This window comes from Rhipicephalus microplus, chromosome 2, assembly GCF_043290135.1.
Source record: "Rhipicephalus microplus isolate Deutch F79 chromosome 2, USDA_Rmic, whole genome shotgun sequence".
Lineage (NCBI taxonomy): Eukaryota > Metazoa > Arthropoda > Arachnida > Ixodida > Ixodidae > Rhipicephalus > Rhipicephalus microplus.
In genome coordinates this window covers 126,340,178-126,363,194 of record NC_134701.1, presented here as the reverse complement: position 1 = coordinate 126,363,194, position 23,017 = coordinate 126,340,178, and the positions used below count along the sequence as shown (strand labels likewise).

Below are 23,017 nucleotides of genomic sequence, written 5' to 3'. Positions count from 1 at the left end.
CTACAGTCAAATGAATGCAATGGAAGACAGTTAGGTTGCTGGTAAAAAGCATTTAACGAACAATGTGAATAATATTTAAATGCAGTCAACCAAGACTACCAAATTAGAGAAGGAAACCTGATACGTCTGCTGCAGGCTTTTGCAATCAGCCGAATAACATATGCAGCTCATTGCTTAGGCCTCTTTACCTATGAAAAAGCTCGAATTCAAAAGATGAGTGGGGACACAAACAAGCCCTTTATCTATTCATCCACACAACGAACAAATGCCTACTAGCATTTGGACTGCACTATATGCTCAAGAAACTTATGGTAGCCTAGAGGACAGCCCACAAAGTGTCTGGTGCTGACTCTTATGGGCAAATGCACTCAGATATGCAAGTATTTGCTATGTAACACATGTCACCCAGATGGACATGCACAGAAAACATGGAAAATTCTCCTGTTATTACTGCTTCCTAGGAACACGCATACAGTGCATAAATCCAAGCCACAATAAATGTAGATACAAACAAGTCCATGGTCTATCCATTCATATACTAATAACCGAAAGTCTGGTTCCATTTGGAGAGCACAATATTAGGAGAACTGAAATGGGCCTAGGCCATAAAGGCCAGATACCTGAACAGCAAGAATGTAATATTTGTCAATACAGTGGAATACCAGCATTTATGTACCATGACTGTGATAAATGGATAATGTGGGTAATCGGTTGTGGTGTGCATTGTATGGCTACAAAGAAACAAACATAAAAAGTCAGTTTTGACCTGCACTATGCGAGTCTGAAAGCATTGGAAAAATTAATGACATCTTCCCAAAGGGAACTATAACAGGATACGAAGCAGCAGTGTTGTGCATGGGTGGCGTCACAGGTTGAACCATGCTAACGCGTGTGCTGCGGTGAGTGCTGGAAGATTCGTTTGGAGCGATGGCTGGTGTAGGTCTTATCATTCCTTCAGAGTAGACACAGGCACTAGACTGAAGCTTGCACGCGTTTCGCCTTGGCTACCGCTGCCTTGTGATCGGTGAAGTGCACACTGAGAAGTTCCTGCAGACATTCGACATGAAAGTTGGCGAAGACCAGATCGATACACGCTCTCCTTATCAAGGTGGGTAGTTTCCGTTTTGCTGACATGCAATTCAGTAAATGCATGTCACGCACGTAATTTATGAGTTATTCTCTTCCTCCTCCGCTGAAGTCAATTCGAAGTCTCCCGCGACTATATGAGGCACACGTCGGCACCTCTCGCCACAATCAGCAGTCTCCTCCAGACAGTGCTAAACGCGCTCTTTCGAAAGTTTGGGAACCAGGTACAGCGCCAGGACCGCGACGTCACTGGCACACACGGCAACAGACTTGGAGCAGGAGTGTCTTTGAGATGTTATAGATCGTTATTCCAGGTCGCCTCCGAGTCGGCCGGCGGAGCCCAGAGCTTGTGAGGGGGCGGGCGCTTCGGTGGACGGCGCGCGGTACTTTCGAGAGGTTGCCGAGGACGGTGACATTGAGGATTCGCTGGCGTTGGCCTTCCACTGTCGGCACTTCCGCTCGGCTTCCTTGGGTCACGTCTTGTTGGTGTTGCTGACGCTTGAAGACTCTTCCGCTCGGCTTTCTTAGCTCGCATCTGATCTGTGTTGACCACCTGCCCCGTCTCCATTCTCGAACGATTGGCTGAGTGAAGTGAGAGAGAGGCGACGCCCGGTGAGCGCGTGGCAGGCGAGGGAGAGAATGACGTCACCATGCACTACGAGGGAAGGCGTGGCCTACTTGGCACTGCCCCAACATTTGCGATGAGGGGAGCACAGTATGGCGCGTTGGCATGGAGACACGAACAGCCAGCGTTACATAGGCTAGTCAAAGAGCTGCTTTGCATCTAAAATGAAAGCGAGTGTGACAGGCGAATGAATGCCAGCTTGCTAGCAGGCGGTTTAGTCATTGTGCTTTTCAACCGAATGTCCAGCAGCCACATTGACCTGGCAAGCATGAACTTCCACTCTGTGCCTGCTTCCTTTGACTGCGTGCTCTGCAGCTATACGAATCTGGTGAGCCAGGTCTCCTGTTTTGAGCCCACTTCGTTTGACTGGGTGTGCTGCGGCCATGTGAACCTGGTGAGCCTAGTCTCCTGTTCTGAGCCTGCGTCCTTTTACTAGGCGTCCTGTAGCCATGTGAGCCCGGTGAGACTGGTCTCCCGTTCCGAGCTTACGTCTTTTGACTGGGCGTTCTGCAGCCATGCGGACCAGGTGAGCCTGGTCTCCTGTTCTCAGCCTGCTTCCTTTGACTGGGCAACTTGCAGCCATGAGGGTCTGGCAAGCCTGCTCTCTTGTTCTGAGCATGCTTCCTTCAACTGTGTGTCGGGCAGCCATGCCATTCTGGTGAGCCTGGTCTCCCATTCTGAGCCTGCTTTCTTTGACTGAGTATTCTGCAACCATGCAGATCTGGCGAGCCTGGTCTTTCATTCTGAGCCTGCTTCCTCAGACTGGATGTCTTGCAGCCATGCGGACCTGTCTCGCCAGGTCTGCAGGTTCTGCCTGCATCACGCCAAATGCACAAGATGTGGCCGGGGCAAGCGCCTGTAGACCAGCTCTTATAAGGCGCCCACAGCTTGTGCCTGCAACTGGCCGGTGTCCTGTACTACAGTGACCTGATGCCCTGCCGTCCTGCTGTGAAATTATACTGATAAAACATCAAGGCCTGTTCAAGGCATTTTGAAAGGTGCTGGATTACAGACTAAGGGTTCAAGACCATGAAACTCATTGCAACCACGACTACATGCTGGCCAGTAGGATGGCTTATTTCAAAGTGTGATTGTCACTGTTGTATTATTTGTCAAGCGTGAAACTTATCATAGTCTGCATGAAACACCCGACTGTTGTGTCAATTTCAGATAGCCCACTTATCGCAATTCTCGAGATCAGTGGCTCCAGTCAGACAGACAGAATTAGCTTGCATTTGTAAGAGCTCCTATGCAAGGAAATAATATAATCAGGAAAGCCAAAGTGACAATCAAGAACCGTATATACTCGTGTAAGGGCCGCCCTCGTGTAAGGGCCGCACCCCAACTTTGAAAGCGGATATTTCGAAAAAAAAAAAAAAAACAAAAGTTCAAAATGTCCCGCCAGAAAAGTGTAGTTAGTTCATTTACAGCCAGATGGCGCTGCACGCTTTTCCGCTTTTATTCTACTTCCGCCGACGCGCCGACCACGCTGTTGACAGCGCGCCGCCATATTTGCCTTGTGCGGCCTCTTTGTTGGCATCGTTCCTAGCATCGTGTCGATACGTTGGCAGCGCGACTTCAGATCGGTGTCGTCGGTGTCACTTTGTTGGTTGTAGTGAACCCTGCAGAAGCCAGCGCACGTGACGGACGATGGGCCGGCATCTGAGATCATTCACTGCAGCATTTAAGCTGCAAGTGATTGACTATGCCGAGGAGCACGGGAAGCGGGAAGCTGGACGAAAGTACGACGTCGATGAGAAGCGCGTGCGTTACTGGATGAATCAGAAAGATGCCCTCGCCGCTACTAACAGGAGCCGAAAGGCGTTTCGCGGGAAAAAGTGCAAGTACCCGCAACTCGAAAGCGAGCTCGTCAACTACGTCGTCGACACACGAAGGGACGGCTACGCCGTATCGACTGACATGATACGCGTCAAAGCCCTCAGCATCGCTCGCCACATGGAAATACCCCCGGCACAATTCAAGGCAAGTCGGGGCTGGGCTACGCGGTTTATGAACCGTAACCAGCTTTCTATTCGGCGCCGAACGACGATTTGCCAAAAACTGCCGCGCGAGTACGAAGACCACGTCATTAAGTTTCATCGCTTCGTGAATGCTCTCAGGAGGGAGCATGAATACGACCTGTCCCAAATTGGGAATGCGGACCAGACACCTGTGTGGTTCGATGCACCGGAAAGCACCACAGTGGATTTAAAAGGTGCGAAAAGTGTGTCTGTGCGCACGACTGGTGCAGAACGCCAAAGGTGCACTGTGATGTTGTGCATCACGGCAGACGGCAGGAGGCTTCCGCCGTACGTCGTATTTAAACAAGGAAGACTCTCCCAAAAGAGAAGTTCCCTCAGGGAATCGTCGTACGTGCGCAAGAGAAGGGCTGGATGTCCGAGGAACTGGTCGTTGACTGGATTAAGACCGTCTGGGCAAACAGACCTGGAGGGCTGTTACAACGGAAAGCCCTCCTTGTTTTGGACAGCTTTAGGGGCCACTTGACCGACCGCGTCAAGAACCGAGTTGCCGCAACTCGTACGGACTTGGCCGTCATTCCCGGTGGCCTGACGAGTGTGCTGCAGCCGCTCGACGTATGCGTCAACAGACCATTCAAAGTGGAATTTCGCCGATGTTACTCTGAATGGATGGCTGGAGGCGTCCACGAGAAGACCCCTACAGGACGGCTGAAGCGGGCGTCGCTCCAACAGGTGTGTGAATGGATTTTGAATGCGTGGCGTGCCATGTCAGTAGAAGTAGTTGCTAAAAGCTTCAAGGTAACGGGAATTTCGAACTCCATGAACGGCACCGAAGATGACCGTCTCTGGGAAGACGCGGACGCCGAGGCGAGCTCCTCCGAGAACGAGGACAGCGAAATGGAATCCGAATAAAAACATTTCTGGCATGTCATTTGTGACTCTTGCACTCTGCTACTGTTGCATAAACAGTACAGACCTTTGGCCTGTACTGCCTGTACTAAATCGGCCTGATTCGTGTAAGGGCCGCACCTAGCAAAATTTTCGAAAAAAAAGTGCGGCCCTTACACGAGTATATACGGAATTTTGCAAGAGAAAAAATTCCTCCAAATGTGCAAAAGATTTTGGCCATCAGTAGAGATGAAAGTACAAGCCAAGTTATATGGGCACCCATGCATGCCTCTTTCTCTGGCAGTGAGGTGGCTCATATTGTCCATGGCTCAAGGAGTTGCAAGCCGAGCCGCAAAGCTGTCAGGGCTGGGGATGAGGAAAAGCTACATGGTTAGCTACAAATTACAATCGACAAAAAATAAAAAAAATGAAGGCAGCTTCGCAGTAGGGTGAAGGAAGTGTGGAGCTGAGCAAAATTTTCTGTTTCTCTTTAGCTTTCTTTTTCTTTCCTTCTATCTTTCATTTGCCTCCTTTTGTTTTTTTTTTCACTCTTTATTTCTATTTACTTCCTCTTCACTTTTTATCTATTTCTTTCTTTTCATCACGCTTTATGCTTTTTTCCCTACTATTTTCTATCTCCCAATTTCTATTTCGCGCTTCCTTTCTTTTTATTTTCTAATTTCTACATGTGTTTCTGCCTGTGTCATACCAAGCGCACTAGTTGTTTTTTTGCTGCTGATGATGATAAGCGATCACCATCAAGGCCCTCACAGAACAAGAAAAAGAAGACTTCTCCTTGACGCAAGCGCGTGCTCACTTATCCTCATCATAGGGCATTCGGCTCCATAATGTGCGTCCCAGTTTATTGGGCCAGAACGAACTGAAGAACAACAAAGCATCTAACCCCCGTGGCACCCAGCGACCCCTACAAAGAAAAAATACTGCTAGCCACTAGACCACCACGGCGGGGCGAAAAAAAAAAATAATATACTGCTAGGTCTAGGCTAATGTAGAACTGAACAGACCCATTGTGTATGTAGCAGCTGAGCTCGTAACATGCATAAACGACTACTGACAGCACAGATGGGTTTAGCTAACAACTAAGAGGTCTTCAAGAATGCCCAAAGAATCAGACTGACTGCACGAGTGGACCATAATGGCTGGTTGGCCTGTGCAAATTTGACAAGCGGCCCCACCACCTTGGCTTGTTTGGGCACACGAGATGAGAAACTTGTATGCAACTCTACTGCCTAAGGAAACATGTACAGTAATTCTTGTCAGTTACTGTTGCGAAATTGAGCACCTTACTAGGATAATAATATTTGGGGCCAAAATTAATACAACAGTAATTGTTAGAGCCATCAAAAAGAAGAAATCACTCTTCCTTGATGCTGCTAAGCACAAAGGCGCTTTTACACATTTTACAGAGCATTCAGGAAACTCTATCGATCACATGTGATATATCAATGGTAAGGAGGAGGGTTCGGCAGAACACTGCTGTGTAAAATTGTTACAAGCACAAAAATCATCATTAAACTGTTAGGAAAGCAACACCTCCTGTTTGAGAATTTGTACAATAAGAAACACTGATTCGTGCATTACAGCGATGCTGTTGAAGACATTCTGCAATGGCTCTAGTGCAGGGGAAGCTACCAACAGCATTGCACAGCTGAGTAGTCGGTCCTCAACCTCGAGAAACAACTGGCAATATAGCAGTGTGTTTTGAGCATTGAAGCAACTCGATGCCCAGGATATTGTAGAGAATGTGCAGTGGGAATCCAGCACCAATGTATTGTCCCATCGCATGAAAAAAGCCAGTAATGTGGCCCGATTAATCTATTCAGCAATGCACAGCCTGACGTCAGCTTTGATACAGCTGGTGTAGCAGAACGTAAAATGAGAGATGTTCTAGTGATTGATTTCCAACTGGAGCAAACATTGCACTCAGATGTGGATTGCGTCTATGGCTCTTTAGGAGAAAGGGTTTTACACGTGGGCAACTAAAAATTCCAATTCAAGCTATATACAGCTTCATTGTAAAACAAAACAAAAAATAAAAACGTGACACTGTCGATTTGCCAGAAAGACTGAAAAAATATAACATTGCTTTTATTCAATCTCAGTTCAGCGATTGAGGTGTCTGTGAGTTTTTCAAACTGTAAGCAATGATATGCATGAAGCCGTTATTTTCATGTATACATGAATCATTAATGCAAACAAGTTTGTTTCGTGTAATGGAATAATCCGTGATAATTATCAATATGCACGGCCACAAACATGTTTAGATGACTATGGGAATCTGTAATTGTGATATTTTTCACGTCGGCTGATATTTCATTGAGGTGCTTACGTAGTTCATATCTTGATTAACCTCCCTGTTTTTCCTCTCTACTTCTCTTTCCTGTGTATGTAATCATTCTACTGCTTCTCTTATGCAATGCCTCAAGAGGGCTCTGCAAGATACCTGTAAATAAATAAATACACTCTGTGAAAGGAGCTGATATCCACTGGGATACATACATGCAGCTTTCTAACTGACTAGAGGCAGCGAAATCGAAAGCTAGGTATGCCATCAAAAATATTCATGTGGAGTTTTTTACGTAACCTATAGATATTTCTTCACTGTGAGCCTACCTCTTTTTCAAGGTAGATAAATGTCGAAGTACAACACAAAAATAATTAAAACTGAATGATGGCGACCTTGCTCACGACCTTGCCAACCAAAGGCACAGAACTAATAGAATGAAAAGATAACCCTTTCTTTTCCTATCCAAGAAACGAGCTCCTTACTATGCATTACCATGCCCTGCACTAGACCAGCTGTGCCAGTAACACCCCCCGTCAAACAGATGTGACCGAGATGAAAATAGCAGCTGCATCCCTCAGAAAAACGAAAGGAAACATGTACCGTCATGGTTCAGCCGTCAAATGTTTACTACGAACAGGACAAAAAGATAACTGCCACGAAGCATAAATGATGAAATGAACAGTTTAGCAAAAGTTGTGAAGATCAAACCACAGGCCAAATGTCCAAGAAATGTTCTACTGCCACTGCAAGCAGGCTAGGCAATGCCCCTGTTGCCTGCTGCTACCTAAAGGGACAATAAAGGCAACTATGAAGTTGACGTTGATTGTTGAAATAGCAGTCTAGAAACCTCGTATTGTTACTTTTATGCCAAGGAAGGGCTTATTTTGAAATAAAATGATGTTTTAGTGGCCTGCATTGGGTTAGCGCACTTCAAATTATTTGCCACATGAAGGGGACTGTCTAAAGTCACTGCTGCCGTGCACAACGTTGGCCGGCTTTGCTTCCCGGCCGCCCACAATAGTAGCAGCAGAATGAAAGCAGCAGTGCCACAGCAGCAACAACGGCCATTGGACCTGCCATTGGTTTCAAGATGGCAGACGTGTTTTGGTGCAACTGGGCCCCGCTAGATGGCATGACCTGTCCAGTTTAACCACGCAAAAATTGAATTTTCGTATCATTCACACAATTTTCCACAGTAACGTTCGACAGTTCTTTTTTCCATGCATCAAACAGAAACGAACAAGCAGCATTTTATTGCGTATCTTGATGCACGAAAGGTTCTTTATTTAGTGCAGCTAGATCGATTACTTGTGTTTATTGTTGGCATTTCATCTGATGTCATCGGGATCATCTTGAGAATGTCCTACTGCAGTGCATGTATTCTTGTGCGTTTACCTTAGTTTCTCGTTACGTGGGGCACTGCTGTTGATGATAAAGTCGTTTTAGATGTTGTCAAACATTAAGCTTTCACTCTGACGTAAATTGTTGTTTGACTTGAGTGTCCCTTCAAGATGTCCACACATTCTTCCTTTTGCAAGTAATTCTGTCTATCAGAACATACAGATCAGGTAGGTCAGAAAAAAGTTTTTCAGAAAGTATGAGCAGTGATTTCCTGTAGCTACCATCTAATAGAAAACTACACCAATCTCTCATGTAAGGGACATCCTTTCAGTCCAGACATATGTGGCTGCTCACGGTGATGATAACAGAATCCACAAATGAGCCACAGAGTAAAAAGAAATGCCATGCCATAAGAAATCTTGCTTGAATAAGAAAGCCCCAACAAGTATGCATACCATCAGGGGGTGGGGGGGGTATGCACCCTGAGTTACTGCCTCAAAAAGGGCGGTTTCTGTCCACAAATGTATGCAACATGCTCAGTTCCAGGTATAAGTGGTGCAGGTTTGTGTGTTCCCACAGTTTTGGCGAGGCTATAAAATACAGTGTAGAGAATCAGACTGATGTGTGAGTGGCAAATGTCGTGGCTTATCAAATAACTCAATAATATTATTGAGATGACTGTTACAGTAATAAGCCTTGCCAGACAGATTTGCCCCATTCATTTTACTCAACAGTGTCCTAGGTGAGCTAACTATATAAGCCTCATAAAATATTTTATAGCTCTAAGAGCTGGGAAGCACAATCCATAGACCCTGAGCAGGTAAGACCTTAAAGAATGGCAGCACTCAAACTTCCTTATGAGTACAATGCCAATGGGACTGAAATACTACAAAGCTTGACAAATGATATTTGACCCCTACTGCTGAGACAGTTATCTCAAACAAAAGTATTTATTTTGAGAATAGTCAAGCATGCAAGCTATGAAAGCTTTTTTCTCTGGCCTTCTACAATTCGCTAATCAAGTTGTATAGTTCATGGCAAAAATAAAAGCTGACTGATTGATTGAGTGAATAATTGAAAGCCTATACATTAATCATGCACTTTCATACTGCCAAAACCAAAGCCCACAATGTACCACTGTACATCCATACAATCTACATTAATAATCTAATGATCCAAAAGATGCTCCAATAAGGCTGACCGAAGGCTCTCGGGACAACTCCAAGCAAAAGTCTCCAAGCAAAAGCTCAAACTGTATTACACAATAACTAGAGAGATGAAACAATCAAACTTTTCTGAGAGACAGTTGCGGTGCACCATATTAACAGCAACTCCTGAAATGCATATTAGCAAGCAACAGCACATGCTCACTCACCGGAGCAATGCCCATCGTTGCATTGGGAACAGGAGCAGCCATGTTCATGCCACCGGCTGGCGCCATGGTGCCACCAGACATGTTCTGCAGCTGCGCACAAGAGAAGGGGAGACGGAGAGTCTGCTTACTGATTGTGCACATACAGTGAATGCATAAAAAAAAAACAGATCAAGAAGCTCTACCAAACAGGAATCGCATGTAGATTAATTTGTCCACTGCACAATGGGCAGTAAAAATTTGCCAACTGTCAGCATCTGTGTTTATCCAAGTCAACAATTAGGCCAATTGTAAAAAGAAAACATGAACCATTGGAAGGCCATTTCTTCCATTACAGCAAAGTTCATGTACCACAAAAAATAGTTGACTTTTTTAAAAATTTAATTGTAGAGATCTATCATATCTTGCAATAATATCATAACAAAATACAAAGCAGATTTACATCAATCTGTCTTGACGTGCTATTCAAATACTTAAAAAAATTTTATCCATTGCACAGTTGCCTGACAAAATAGTGAGGAACCAGCAATAGTGAAAGCCTAATACAGAATGCAAAGAAGCAGGTACTGATATTAAAGTTAACAGTGACCCTGAAATTAGGTGTACAAATATATATATATTTTTAACAGGGGCTCTTTGTCTCTATGCCTGCCCAAGTACCCAGACATGTCTAAGAGTTCTGCAATAGAAGGGCATTGGGAGTGAGAGAGCTCCTCTTCCCCGCTGCTTCCATTGTTTGGGCCGCACTTAGGTATGGCAAACTGGGCCGCACTTAAGTATGGTGAACTGAGTTGGTTTCACATGAAAAAAAAAACCAATACACAAAAATGTTTATGGAAGAATTGAGCACTCCCTTCTGCTGACCCCCCCCCCCCCCCATTCAACACTACTGGTGCCACTGAAACGCTGCAAATCTGTACGAATAAGAAGAATGTCAAGAAATAAAAAAGAAAGCTGTGTGCAGTGTTTGCACAAGGTGCAAAGAAAACAATTCTTTCTCACATTGAAACTGCAAGAGATGCTCGAAATAAATCGGCAAATCGGCAGAGCCCCAGTCATGCAATGCTATTCACCCAGTGTCTACATGTGGTGAATATGGATGAGTATAAATATCTCCGAACATTTGGGTCACTTGTGCAAGACTAAGGAGTTTGACGAAAAAACGCTCTGCCGAGAGACAACATAGCAGGACCAAATGCACGCCTATCAACTTAGAATTAAAGATGCATGTCTTCGCACTGCCTTCAACTCATATTTTGTCACGATCCCTGATCTTAAGTTAGATATGCACATGATGTTCTATTCATAACTGCTCTTTGATACATACAATCATGAAGAAGTTAAATTGGGGTCATTCAATGCCAAGTGTGTCACCCTTCCGGCTTGACAATATGCGACTTGCTGAAAAAAAAAAAAAAATATTCAGGACTATCTACCTAAAGCCAAAAGTGCTCTCCCAAAACAGTTTTTGCAAAAAACATTTTCTAACTCTGCGAGCTTCACGTGAATTTTTTTACAAAGCTTCAAACCATGGCTTCTAAAACACATTGAAATATTCGTTCTTCCTATATTAGGTCAAGAAAAATTATTACCTTTAAAATAATGGTAGGATTTTCACTTTAAATAAGTTTTACAAAATATTATGCTTTCGTGAGTTTTAATGTGGCCTTGAATACAGAGAATATGGCTCATATTGGGGATGTAGCTAGTGCTTACTGCTAGGACACATTGCTATGGCGTATAAACACATGCAAACACAGAGGGCGATAACACACCAATTCAAAAATATTTTTCTCTGTTAAAACAAAGAGCAATTTGATGAAACATTCTGAGTGAGCAGGCAATGCAGGTTGCTAGTAAGTATGCTATAGCACACATTTTTACTAGTAATGCCTCAATGTTGCATTTATAGCCAAACATGTACAAACCATTTTTTGTAACTTTGTCACCAGCTCTACACTTTATATCACACTATATACACCTGAAATTATTGTTAGTCTACAGAAAAATGTTTAGGCAATATGCTAACGCCAACTGTCACATTTCGCTTAACGTTGTCTTTCTATAAAAAAGCCCCAATACAGAACATATTTTCTGTATTCAAGGGTGCATAAAAAAATTCACAGCATATCCACGGAGTGAATGATGATGAGTGGGGTGAAGCATCTATCCGTCCATCTGTCGAACCTCCTTATTCTTCAACTAACGAGAATCACTAATGCCATCTAGTGAAGTGACTACATACAGAAGTGACTACATACATACTATAGAGAAGGGAACGACTCACACCCTAAACAGCGTCGCCCCTAAAAACCCACTAAAGCGTAAAAGTTCGTAACACTTACTGTAAGTAAAAAGCCCACCATTGTTCTAAAGATAAAAATTTGATCTCAATTCAGGAAGAACAATTTTTTTGACATGTTTTATGAGCTATGGTTTTGAGCTTTCTGAAAAAAATCCGAATGTGAGGCTTGTGGTACTGAAACACTTTTTTCGAAAATACATTTTGGGGGACTACTTTTCGTTTTAGTTCGATAGTCCTGCATTTTTTTCATGCAAACCGCAGATAGTTGAGTGCCAAGGCTGGAACAGTTAGTGTGGAATGATCCATTATAAACAGAAAATATATCTGCAGCTTTGTTATATTTTGTTGTTTGTGAGATGGGAGAAACTAACTTATTTGCCGTCAATCATCACTGCTATGGTGTTAATAATACTCACTGTGGCAACGACATACAGTGGCACTAAACCGTTTTGGTTGTACTGAAATTTCCTCCTCAACTTCACGGCATACAATGTGAACAATTCAATGTGAACAAGAAGGGAAACATAGTGCCTGAAAGCGTGACGTCACTCAAAAACCCCAGCAAAATCTGAGCAAAAAGTTTCACTACAGACAAGAGCCAGTGGTTTAATAACTGGATAAGTTGTGCAAACTTAGTGCTCCCATTCAAGAAAGGTTGCACAGGCCGCATTTTCTTTGGTGTCAGTGAGTGCGCATTTCTCTGTGTTGTCATCACAATCACGTGGCAGCCAGGCCGAAGCAAGCAGCTGCGACTTCGCAGGTGAAAGACTTGCACTTGACTGGCTTTTTGCTACAGTCACCCAACAGAATTAGCATTGCTACTGCGTTAAGTGACATTGGCAGCATCAGCCGAAAAGTGTGCCCAGACATGCAGTGCACCACAAGAAGACGTGCTTTTTTGAAACACCTTAGGCACACTATGGCGTAATTCACAGGAAACAAGTAAGGGAAGCCAAGGAGAAACATAGGATTTGCCCCATCTTTGCCCATGGTCCTTTTTGCACTGCTTATTACAAAATCACATGCAACCTACCTGCTTTTACCTCCTCTTTACTATGTAGAGGAAAAGCTAGACTGGTAGACTAAATGTTTGCAATACACCGCATCTCAAAGTTAAAGTTGAAGTTAAAGCGAGAGAGAATTTCAAGACTGAAAAGGCCACGGGAGGCTGAATTTAAATCCTCCAGATAGCTTGTGGCAATATAACTGGTGTTAAATGCATTAGTCTGGGGGACTGTCGTGAAGTGTCCATGGGGAAGCAGGGAGAAAAAGAAGGAACTCCCAAACACATAAAGAGCATCACAAAATTCATCTTGTTGCACCAACATCATCATGACACTTCTCACCATGGTTCGTAAAGGTTTCCAAAAGAAAAATTCAAAGACTTTTCAATGACCTGTCGCAAAATTTAAGGAGCACGACTGTAGTTTACAGTAAATTTTATTACACAAAACAAAGAATATTCAGTTTGCTTATTACGTAGTTTCACTAGACTAGAAGTTCGGAAGCTCAGGGGAGGTCTTTCAATATTTTTTTTCTATTTGCATCTTAATATTATCAAGTACATTAGTTTTAACCTTCAGGGTCTTTCACAGGCTGTCAGACTGCGCTAGGCTAGTGGCTGAGGCTAGTGAGTGTGATGTATTCTTTTTTTAAGCAGTGTGCTGAGGGATACCACTAAAAGTAAACCCGTAAGACATTTCGAACACAATTAGTACTGCAATAAGCGCATTCTCACTTTTTTTTTTCCGGAGAGCTCAAGATGCTGTAGCCGTATTGTGGCCATCAGCTTATGGCTTCTCGTCAACCAAAGCCAAACTAAGCATGCATACCTCAATCTTAACAATCTAATACAGCCGGCTTGACCGTGCCTGATTTGGAAATCTCGTTGTCACAAAACATGATAAGCAATTAAGTTTGGCAATACCATACTTAACTGCCGTGAATTGTGAGTCATACAACCAGACCCTGTGAAAATTCCGAACATTCAGGGGTTTTTAAGGGCTGAAACGAAATTCCAGTGACTTTCAAGGCCTTGAAATTTTAGAATTTCAAGGGTTTTCAATGATTTCAAGGACTTGTGTGCACCTTGGTTCTAGCACAAATTTAAGAATAAAACTCTGATCGTTGTTTCCCCTGCAAGCAATACCCACCACCTTTTATTGCGATAGCAATTATATGGACACCCTCGGCTGCATTTTGCTGCCGCCACCGTTGTCACTCGCCATATATGTATATGTATCTATATATATGAAAATGCAAGAAAAAAAAAACAGAAAAAGACTACGGCGTGCGGAATCGAACTTGGGTCCTTTGAATTGTGAGTGCGAAGCGTTAACTACAGCGCCACCAAGGAACATGTCCTTCAACGTTCAAACGGGAAGCTATTTATATCTACCATTTACCGCTGCTGACGGGCATCTCGGGGGAAATTGTGTTTTCAGCGTTACCAGCAAGATGGCACAATGAGTGCACGTCGCCGCATAGTGCAGCGGCGCGCGCTCTAATCTCCCACACATACTTTGCGTTGCTTAGAGGAGGGGAGCGACGCTCCCTCGCGCTCTTTTATTTTGCGGTGGGGAGGAGGGAAGAGTCATACATTTTGGCTGGCCTCGGGCTTTCCCTGGAACGATTCTGTTGTAGTTATTGGGCGCACAAAGGTCCAGTCCCCGTTTGCGAAAAGTGCGCACGTTTCAGACACAGCGAAGTAACAACTGAGACATTTATTTGTGTTCATCTGTACCAGTGAGTATGTTTTGTGCAACATTTGTACGTGAGAAACATTGGATACGTTTTGATTTGCCTTCCATTCTGCCCATGACCTTCCAATTTGTTGCTGTCGCGCTCATTTCTTGACCTTTGCGGCAAAGCTGTGACTTCTTTTTTTATCAAACAAAGCACGAGTTCACAGTTTAAGGTGCTGTCGTTTACACTACAATTTTCAAGGAACAGAGACAAGACCAGTGACGACCAAGTCCACAAGCACAGATTGTGCACCCAAGTGAAAGAAAAAGAAAAAAAGAGAAAAGAAAGGCGTGTCATTCCGGGGTGAGTGTGCAGAAATGTGGAGTGCAGCAAACATGTTTCCCTTCACAGAAAAGAAAAAGAACATTAAGAAAACTCAAAACGGTGTTTCTCTACCTCAGGCGAGTATGAGTTCCCAGGGTAACCTGGACCGATCGTCGCATACGGCTGGTTCTGCGGAGAGACCAGTGCGCACAGTAAGGAGCGCTGTGCCCATAAATGCCGAGCTGCTGTGGCACAAAGAGGGAGCAGGTCACCTTCAAACAGACTAATGCGTTTCTTTTTTACGCCTCGTTATATGGCAATAATTCCTTTTCGGCTTCCATTAGATGCAGAGTCAAATAACACGGCAGCCTTACAGAGGTTGTTTGTACAGCCTTACTTGTTGATTCGGTAACAGCCAGACAAAGTAAAAGCTGGACAGAGTAGATTATGTGTTGCAGACTGCTATAGTAACGCAGTAGGTGACAACTTAAGACTTCTGCGATGTGTAGTTCTTCTGTTAACATGTCCTTGCATGGTTGTTTTTTTGAGCAAACAAGATTAACTGCAGCTAGCGCACAAAAATGTTATCGTGGGCCATGTTTGATTTACTGCACACGGTCATGATGAATGTTACAATTTTAAATACGGATAATTTTTTTTGGACGCTGTGCTTTAGAATCCAGGTACACCAGAGACAAGTGCAGCGATGATTGTGTGACAGGAGTTGGTACTGCATGGACTAAGTTAACACTGAATGCACAGTGCAATGTATCTCTACAAGACATTATTGAGTGGCCGTAAGAAACACTGCACTCCGCCTATGGTTTACGACAGGAATTCAATGAGACAGTTGTGTAGCTTCATTAAGCAGCTCTATGGCAGTGACAATTAAGAAATACAAGCAAACCTCGATATAACTAATCTGAACATAACGAAACATTGGTTATAAGAAAGTAAATAAAATAGCCTTGCAATACGTATAGTGTTGGAAATAAAAACTTTAAAAAAATTTTCCGGTATAAAAAACTTATTTTCATATAAAATGCAACTTTGTTATAATGAAGTTTGAGTGTATTACCCTCAAACAGAACTGGCAGCACAAGCAGCGCTGCTGCTTCAGTTTGCTTCAAGGAGAGGTAGCGTGTTGGGATTAAAGGCACCCTGCAAGACCTTTTTAAGGAATCGTCTAATTGCCACACTCTAGAAGCTTTTTCCCACTGATAATTTATCATAAATATTTTGAGAAAAAGAAGAGTTATAGCGATTTCTCACACGCTGCGAGCACTTTCTCACTTCTCTTGTGCCAGTCAGCATGCTGGAAGCTACAAAGGGGGGGAATGTCAAGGACACAGGAAGCTACAACAGTGCAAAATCATGGCCTTGAGCGTGTAAGATTATCGGTGCATAGTGACACCCTGTGGTTGAAGCACGTGGCAGTTAAACAATGACACACTCAGATTAGACAAAGTAAGGCCACAAAGCAATGCTGATATAATAGTGACTGTTTTAAATTTACTTCCAAGCAAAAACTGTGATAACAGAAAGTGTTTATCATTAAGACCCCTCTGGCACCAAAATTCCATTAAGTGCATTGGTTATTCGTAAATTTGTTTCCCAACCTCTGCACATGTCTCAGAAGGCTTGAGAAAGACACCAGCGAAGACTAAGGGAACCAGCTGGTTGGCGTAAAAGTTCATAAAGATACGAAGTGCCTTTTTGCTTTCTGTATGCCTCATTGTTTGAAAGTAAAATATTTACACACCCATTTAGGGACCTGTAAATTATTCCACCTAACAGGAGTCTACAGGAATGTTACAAGACATCTGAAATTCCTACTCCACCTACAAACTAATTGACAATACCACCACCGCCACCCCAAAAAATGAAACACCATCAGACTGACTCACCACCTCGGTGAACATGTATGCCTGAAAAGGTAAAAATAGGCATTGGCACAACTACCAACAGACAGAGGGTATGGCAGTCTGGGATGTCGCTGATCTCATCTCATGAAACTAATAATAACAAGCATATAAATTTGTGTGAGCCATACAGCCAAAGTGCGTAGATGCACATCCAAAAAGCAAACAGTCAAAGCTACAGGTACACTGCTATAAAATTTTGAACTTCGAAGTAAATTAAAATAATAAATACCACTTTTGAGTCTGACTGAACACCTTAAAAATATTGTCAAAGACAATATTATATTGTCAGAGATAATAGTAAAGCTATTGAGCTTTGGTAAAAAAATTTTTTCACCCTCCAGACATCAAAAGCTAGGTTTGTAATACAAGCATTGTACAGGAAATTTATGCATTATACAGCGCTAATTCTTGGCAGTGCCACGTACGCAGTTATTCAAAGTTTTTGCGAAGGTTGTATGGCCGCTTGGTATGTTCTCGAAGCAGCAACACCTTTGTGCAGGTCACGATTCTTCCAGACAGTGAATAAAGCCACTCACTAGACACACAAGCACTGAGGTGTTGATCTTGACATACTAGTTCAGTTCTCTGAGCATGTTTTCTCAATAGAAGGAGCAATGAAAACTGGTTGGCACAATGCTCATGGCAAATGCCTCATGTTAGCATAACCTTCAATAATGCTAGGCATTCTCATGTACTTTCAGAAATTTCTTTTTAATTTTGCTATGGCTTCCCATTTGTTTCGGTGATTTTCTTTAGTATGATTCCAGTACCCTAATTCAACAAATACCAGGCCTGATACACAGTACCATGGTCTGGTCACTGCACCTGAATACTCACACAAAATTCGAAAAAGTGTAACAAATAAAAGGGGGGGAGGGAGATGTGGAAACAATGCAATTATAAATTTAGGGCAGATGTACATTCTTTGTGCATATTTCATTATTTCGTACAAAACTTTGCAGTGTTCGAATGTCTAAAAGTGAGTAGGTAAGTATGCCAGCCCCGGGGGTATCAAACACATGCCCTACCCTTTGCCAGCAGCCCAGCTCACGCACGACTGCCTTTTTGAGCTACACAAACATTACTGGTTTTAAGCATATTTTCGTGAGGCATTCCTTGCGATCTACATGTGTTTAAACATGGCCATGGAACCAATACTTCATCTTTCAATACCAGTGTCCAGATTTCGGTCAATCCGGACATCGGAATACTCATGCCGAATCCCCTTCAAGCTGCGCAAAAGCAGTACGAACCTCTCTCAACTAATGGCCATAAAGATTAGCAAAAAAAAACAAACAATGTACTCTGTCTTCCTAAAAAAAATCGTAACTCGTGAGGGGAATGCGACATTGTCTCTTGGCCATGACACTGTAACAGACAGGGATGGAATGTCACCTGCGCGCACTAGACAAGGAAAAGATGTAAAGTGTCAGCATTTCATAGGGGGCCCAGCTCTCACAAGCATGGTAACTTGACAACCCGATTTCTCATCTTTCTTTTATGACTCCATAGGAAATGACCTCCATCGTCTAATATACAACCAAAACTTGCAAAAGAGCCATGCGAAGGGCCTTTAATGTTTTACGAAAATGGATCTGCAAGCACATACACATGCTTGCAGAGAGAGTGAAAGAGAAAGGCAACACTGCTATTAGCCAGAAATGATGTCATCCTCAGATTGCAACTTACAACACTTACAACAACTTACAACACTTACAACAACTTACAACAACTTCAACAGCTTACAAAACTATTCAGCACCTGAAGAGCGTGGGAAACCTCGAAGGCAATTTCTTGGCATTTCTTTAAGGTGTAATTTTTCATTCATGACAGCCTACAGCAGTGTGCATAGAAATGACCAGCACTACTTTGTACGGTTCAAACATGCTCAAGAAAATGACAAACAGTGCGAACCACACAACAAGGGCAGAGATGAACCAAGCGCCGATTTATGTAAATCGTAAGCTTGTGCGAATATTCGAATGCTTTGAATATTCAAACGAATAGTTGAGTATTCGAATTCGTTTCGAATTTAAATTATCGAATATATTCGAAGTATTCTCAGGGAACGAATAGGTGTATATTAATCTGCATGTAACCGCTTGTAAAGGTGGTTTCACTGCAATGTAGGGATGCTAAGCCAAGTAAGCACCTATCCAGAAGAAATTCGATGTGCCGCAAAGCCTCCCTTCAAATTTAGAGGGGCCCTGCAACACTTACTGAGCATGATCAGAAAACGCTGCCGAACAGTAGTCGAGGCTACCGAGAATATGCCAGGCAAATATTATAGCACAGCATGCAGCCTGTAATTCACAATAAAATTTTAAAGCTAAAAATTGCTTTCTTCCCTCGGCAAATGACACTACAAGCTCAAAAATCACTTGTCACAGCCAAGAAGGAATATACGGCTCTGATCACAGACATTGGCTGATTTGAGCATGGCGCGCTTGTCGGCACCGGGGCTGCCGTGGGAGGCCGCCGCTTGTCCACGAGTACGTACGTGATGGCACTGAAAAACCACGTATTCGAAAGAAAAAAAAAAAGTGCTCAAGGTCACGAGGTGCATGTGACGTATTTTCTTTCGCCGTGCCGTTCCTCCGGGCCGTTCCTACATGCTTAGCTTCCAGCTATTTCGTCGGCACGAGAAGAGAGAATGCAATTGCAGCATGTGACAAATTTTCTGAACTCCGCTCGTACTGGACTGATTTTAAAAACTTTGCGCCAATAAATTTGCGAGGCAACAAGCATGCTTACTGGCTCTATGCTACTTCAAAAAGTGTTGCAGGGCCCCTTTAAGAGAACATGTTACCCTCAAATCGATTCTTCATTTTATTAAGCTTGTTATGATGGCTTATATGCTCCAAGTATAATAAATTTTAAAACATTAGGTATCTTATAGGTTATCACTCGAAACCTACCGAAACTACTACTCAAGGTTGTTTTGACTTACTTTGAACGGAAAAAAAAAAATGGCATTTGCATTGAGCCTCTATTTCAATTTAAAGGAAATAGTGTGCAGATTAGTTAAGTCATGATAAATATTCCCCCATTTTTTATGTGTCATACGGTATATACCATTCAATTTCAATTCGATAATATTCAATCAACATCACTGTTCACTTCGAATTCACTTCGAACCTGAAATTTACTATTCGCACAAGCCTAGTAAATCGGCACTTGGTCTGTCTCCGTTTTCGCCCTGTGAGTCGTGACGTTTCTCGTTTCCTTGTGCATAGAAAACAGACAAAATGGACACACTAACCTTGACAAAGACAGGAGCAATGACCTTCACATGCTATTCATTGCAGTCAAACAAGCTTTTATAGTCTACTCAACGCATTTATATATCCATTTTGTCCCTGTTTTTGACACTTCCTACCATACGCTTTCCTGGCATTTGGATCACATGCACAAACTCCCAGCACAAGCATCATTTGTTAGGGAACTATCTAAAGACTGCTTTATCCATACAAAAGTTTGACGAGTATTGGTCCTGCAGCGTTACCGCAATTGCTTCACAGCCCGCATCTGCACTGCCCATTTGTAACCAATTTGGTCAATATGAAAATCTGCTGCTGTTGGCCTTTAATGTCTACTCCTCAGTGCAGTGTGTGCGCATGTTCTACCTTGTACACGTTCAGTCACGCTGTTCAAACTTTGAATGATAAACCAAATAACCCGAAAAGACATATTCGGCTACTCAAAAGACACCTGCAACTTGTCTGCGATTGACATGGGAGAACGTGGACTAAGAACATAGGCAAATGGCACATCTACTGATCGAATGCAGCGTAGCGCAGCACTAGTCATTGTTTCGCAGCTTCAGTAGCAGCTCCAGGTGGGCGTCAAACATACGACCTGGATCTGCAAATTTATTCAGCAACTACAAAAGTGCACTCTCACCAAATACTGGCAGTGAAGATTTCTGATGGCCTTGGAAAATATAGATAGATAAAAAAATAAGAAACGACAGAAATATGTGTAGGCGTTTACCTGGTAAACAGGAGCTGGCGTTACACACATGGGCGGTGCCGAGCCCTGCTTTAGGTTTTTTTAATGGAGAAACAAAATACTTTCAGTTCACGAATAAGTATTGTCAAAAAACTAATTGAGCAAGGCAGTCATGACGACCCATGAAGAAATGAACATACGAGCTGGTTTTCAAAAACCCCTGTTTTCATACTTTTTTTAAAGGATATTTAAAGAACAATAAGAAAGGTATATGCGAAGCATAAATTAGAAATCTTAGCAGACGTTACGCTTCTAATTTGACTTTTCCGATACTAGTGCGACGCAAATGCTGACATTATAATCGCATTAACTGGTGACAAATGTAACGGAACCAGGTGTGAATTTTAGAGATTGTGATTGGCGCTTTCATTATAACTTGCTCTCTGAAATCGGTGCCCAAAACCAAACTCAAGCACACATACACCGAATGCTACTCAGATCTTACGGCCTTCTATTAAAGGAGCTGTGACACTCAATTTTCTACAATAATCTGTATTATGTGGGTTCATCCCTGCGTGTTCACAAACAAGCTGGTGAAATTTCAGCAGATGTGGTCGAGTGGTTAATTTATAATGAATACTTCTATAAAGCCGCGAGATGTCCGAGAGCCTGACAACGCTGGTGCACTCGTGAGCCATGACGTAACAAGCACTTTGCTTTACGAGCACTTGTATTTCAGCCAACAACAATGCTTTGTGGTCGGCTCCATATACAATGGGGCATCCATAGTCTAACAATTTGTCGTGGCTGAAACTTAAGTAGAAAGCGATGGCCACACTTCACAAAACAATGACGCCACAGACGCCATCACAAAATGGCGGTCACCTGCAGTGGGCAGGGTTTATGGCGGGTAACTTCTAAGGGTCACTTTGTAATGAGATATTATTTCAGTCCGTTTTGCATATATGGACTAAAATAATTGACCCTGTACTTCTACTATTTGCATAAAATCGTAACTGTTTGGTGGTTCACTGTGCCATGGTTGACCATGTCATGGTATGAAGCCAACAGGCAGATAATTAAAAAAAAACAATAATCACTAGAAATAATTAGTCTGTAATATAAAGCACATCTTCTTATGCACATGTGAGCATTATAAAGCAAGTCACATTTTGTGTTAATTTTTCGTAATTAAAAATTCATCAAAAGTATGCCTTGTGCTAACTTTCTTAACTCAAGTTCCACTGGTTAGAGACTTTGATTTTTTTTCAGCGTGGGCCTTACTATTCTGCACTCTACTTTAATGGCAACTTCTTTTTTTTTTTTTTCGAGCTTGTTTTAGAGCAACAGTGACATGACGAGGGTCTCTCACGCTATGGTGCTGGTCAATTGTGAAGCACGCTTTTCCAGTGTAGGGGCCAGGCTCAATCTCAATTTGCTTAAAAACATAAAATGTGGTTCTGTTTCCATTATATAAATAACGTGCGTCATCAAACAAAGTAAATTTGATAGTTAACAAGCTCACATAAGTGCCCTTGAACATGAAAAAACACATCTATTATGTTACGTGATCACCTGGTGAGAATACTATGACTTTTATGACTAAAAATGATGTGTTGACAGTGCTTTTAGAGCAGTATTACATGTTTGCTCTTGATACGAGTGCTAAATAGCCAACAAAATACTACGTATCAAGCCAAGCCTATGATTGACACACAGTTGGAACTTTCAGTTGGCACTTTCGTAGGTGATGGGTGGTTGAACATTTTTGCTTGTATTTTTGCAAAAAAACTGCGTAGACGGAAGCTTTCTGTAGCAAGATGACTGGCAATAAATTGGGAATTTACCATAGCCAAAAACTGAAAAACAACATTTTGAGAAAAAATTCGCTTTTTCCGCTTGGCCTCATACTTCAAGTTAATAGTTCCGCCCGGAAAATGTCAGTTGGCTTCAATAGTTCCGCCCGGAAAATGTCAGTTGGCTTCAATAATCACAGAGCAGCAAAGCTAAGCTTCCCCATTATCTTCTATCCAATGTACGTAATAGGCAGATGCCAGTCACTACAATCGTGTGTTTCAGCTTGCTCCAATCTAATGCCTGCTTCTAGTCCTAGCAACGTGCGTCAGCCCAAGAATAAGTACGAGCACTTTTACCAAGTGTCTCGGCTTAAATGGTAAGACAACGCAGAATGCAGTAGCAATGAAAAAAGTTAAGCAGGTGTGATGGCA

The 23,017-nt window shown here is 42.8% G+C and overlaps 1 protein-coding gene across 11 annotated transcripts in view; it reads right to left on the bottom strand.

Annotated features, from left to right (window-relative positions):
• The window catches only part of LOC119170752 (mediator of RNA polymerase II transcription subunit 25), a 103,801-nt gene that overhangs the window by 19,468 nt on the left and 61,316 nt on the right, over positions 1–23,017 (bottom strand). For 6 of the 11 annotated variants that reach the window (XM_075886775.1, XM_075886778.1, XM_075886781.1 and 3 more), the window contains 4 exons: positions 20,832–20,879; positions 16,821–16,841; positions 15,046–15,102; positions 9,603–9,692 (listed from right to left, as the gene is read on the bottom strand). In XM_075886775.1, coding sequence (XP_075742890.1) covers positions 9,603–9,692; positions 15,046–15,102; positions 16,821–16,841; positions 20,832–20,879 — 216 coding nt within the window. The remainder of the gene's footprint in view (positions 1–9,602; positions 9,693–15,045; positions 15,103–16,820; positions 16,842–20,831; positions 20,880–23,017) is intronic. The other 5 variants (XM_075886780.1, XM_075886784.1, XM_037422003.2 and 2 more) reach the window with 3 other exon arrangements.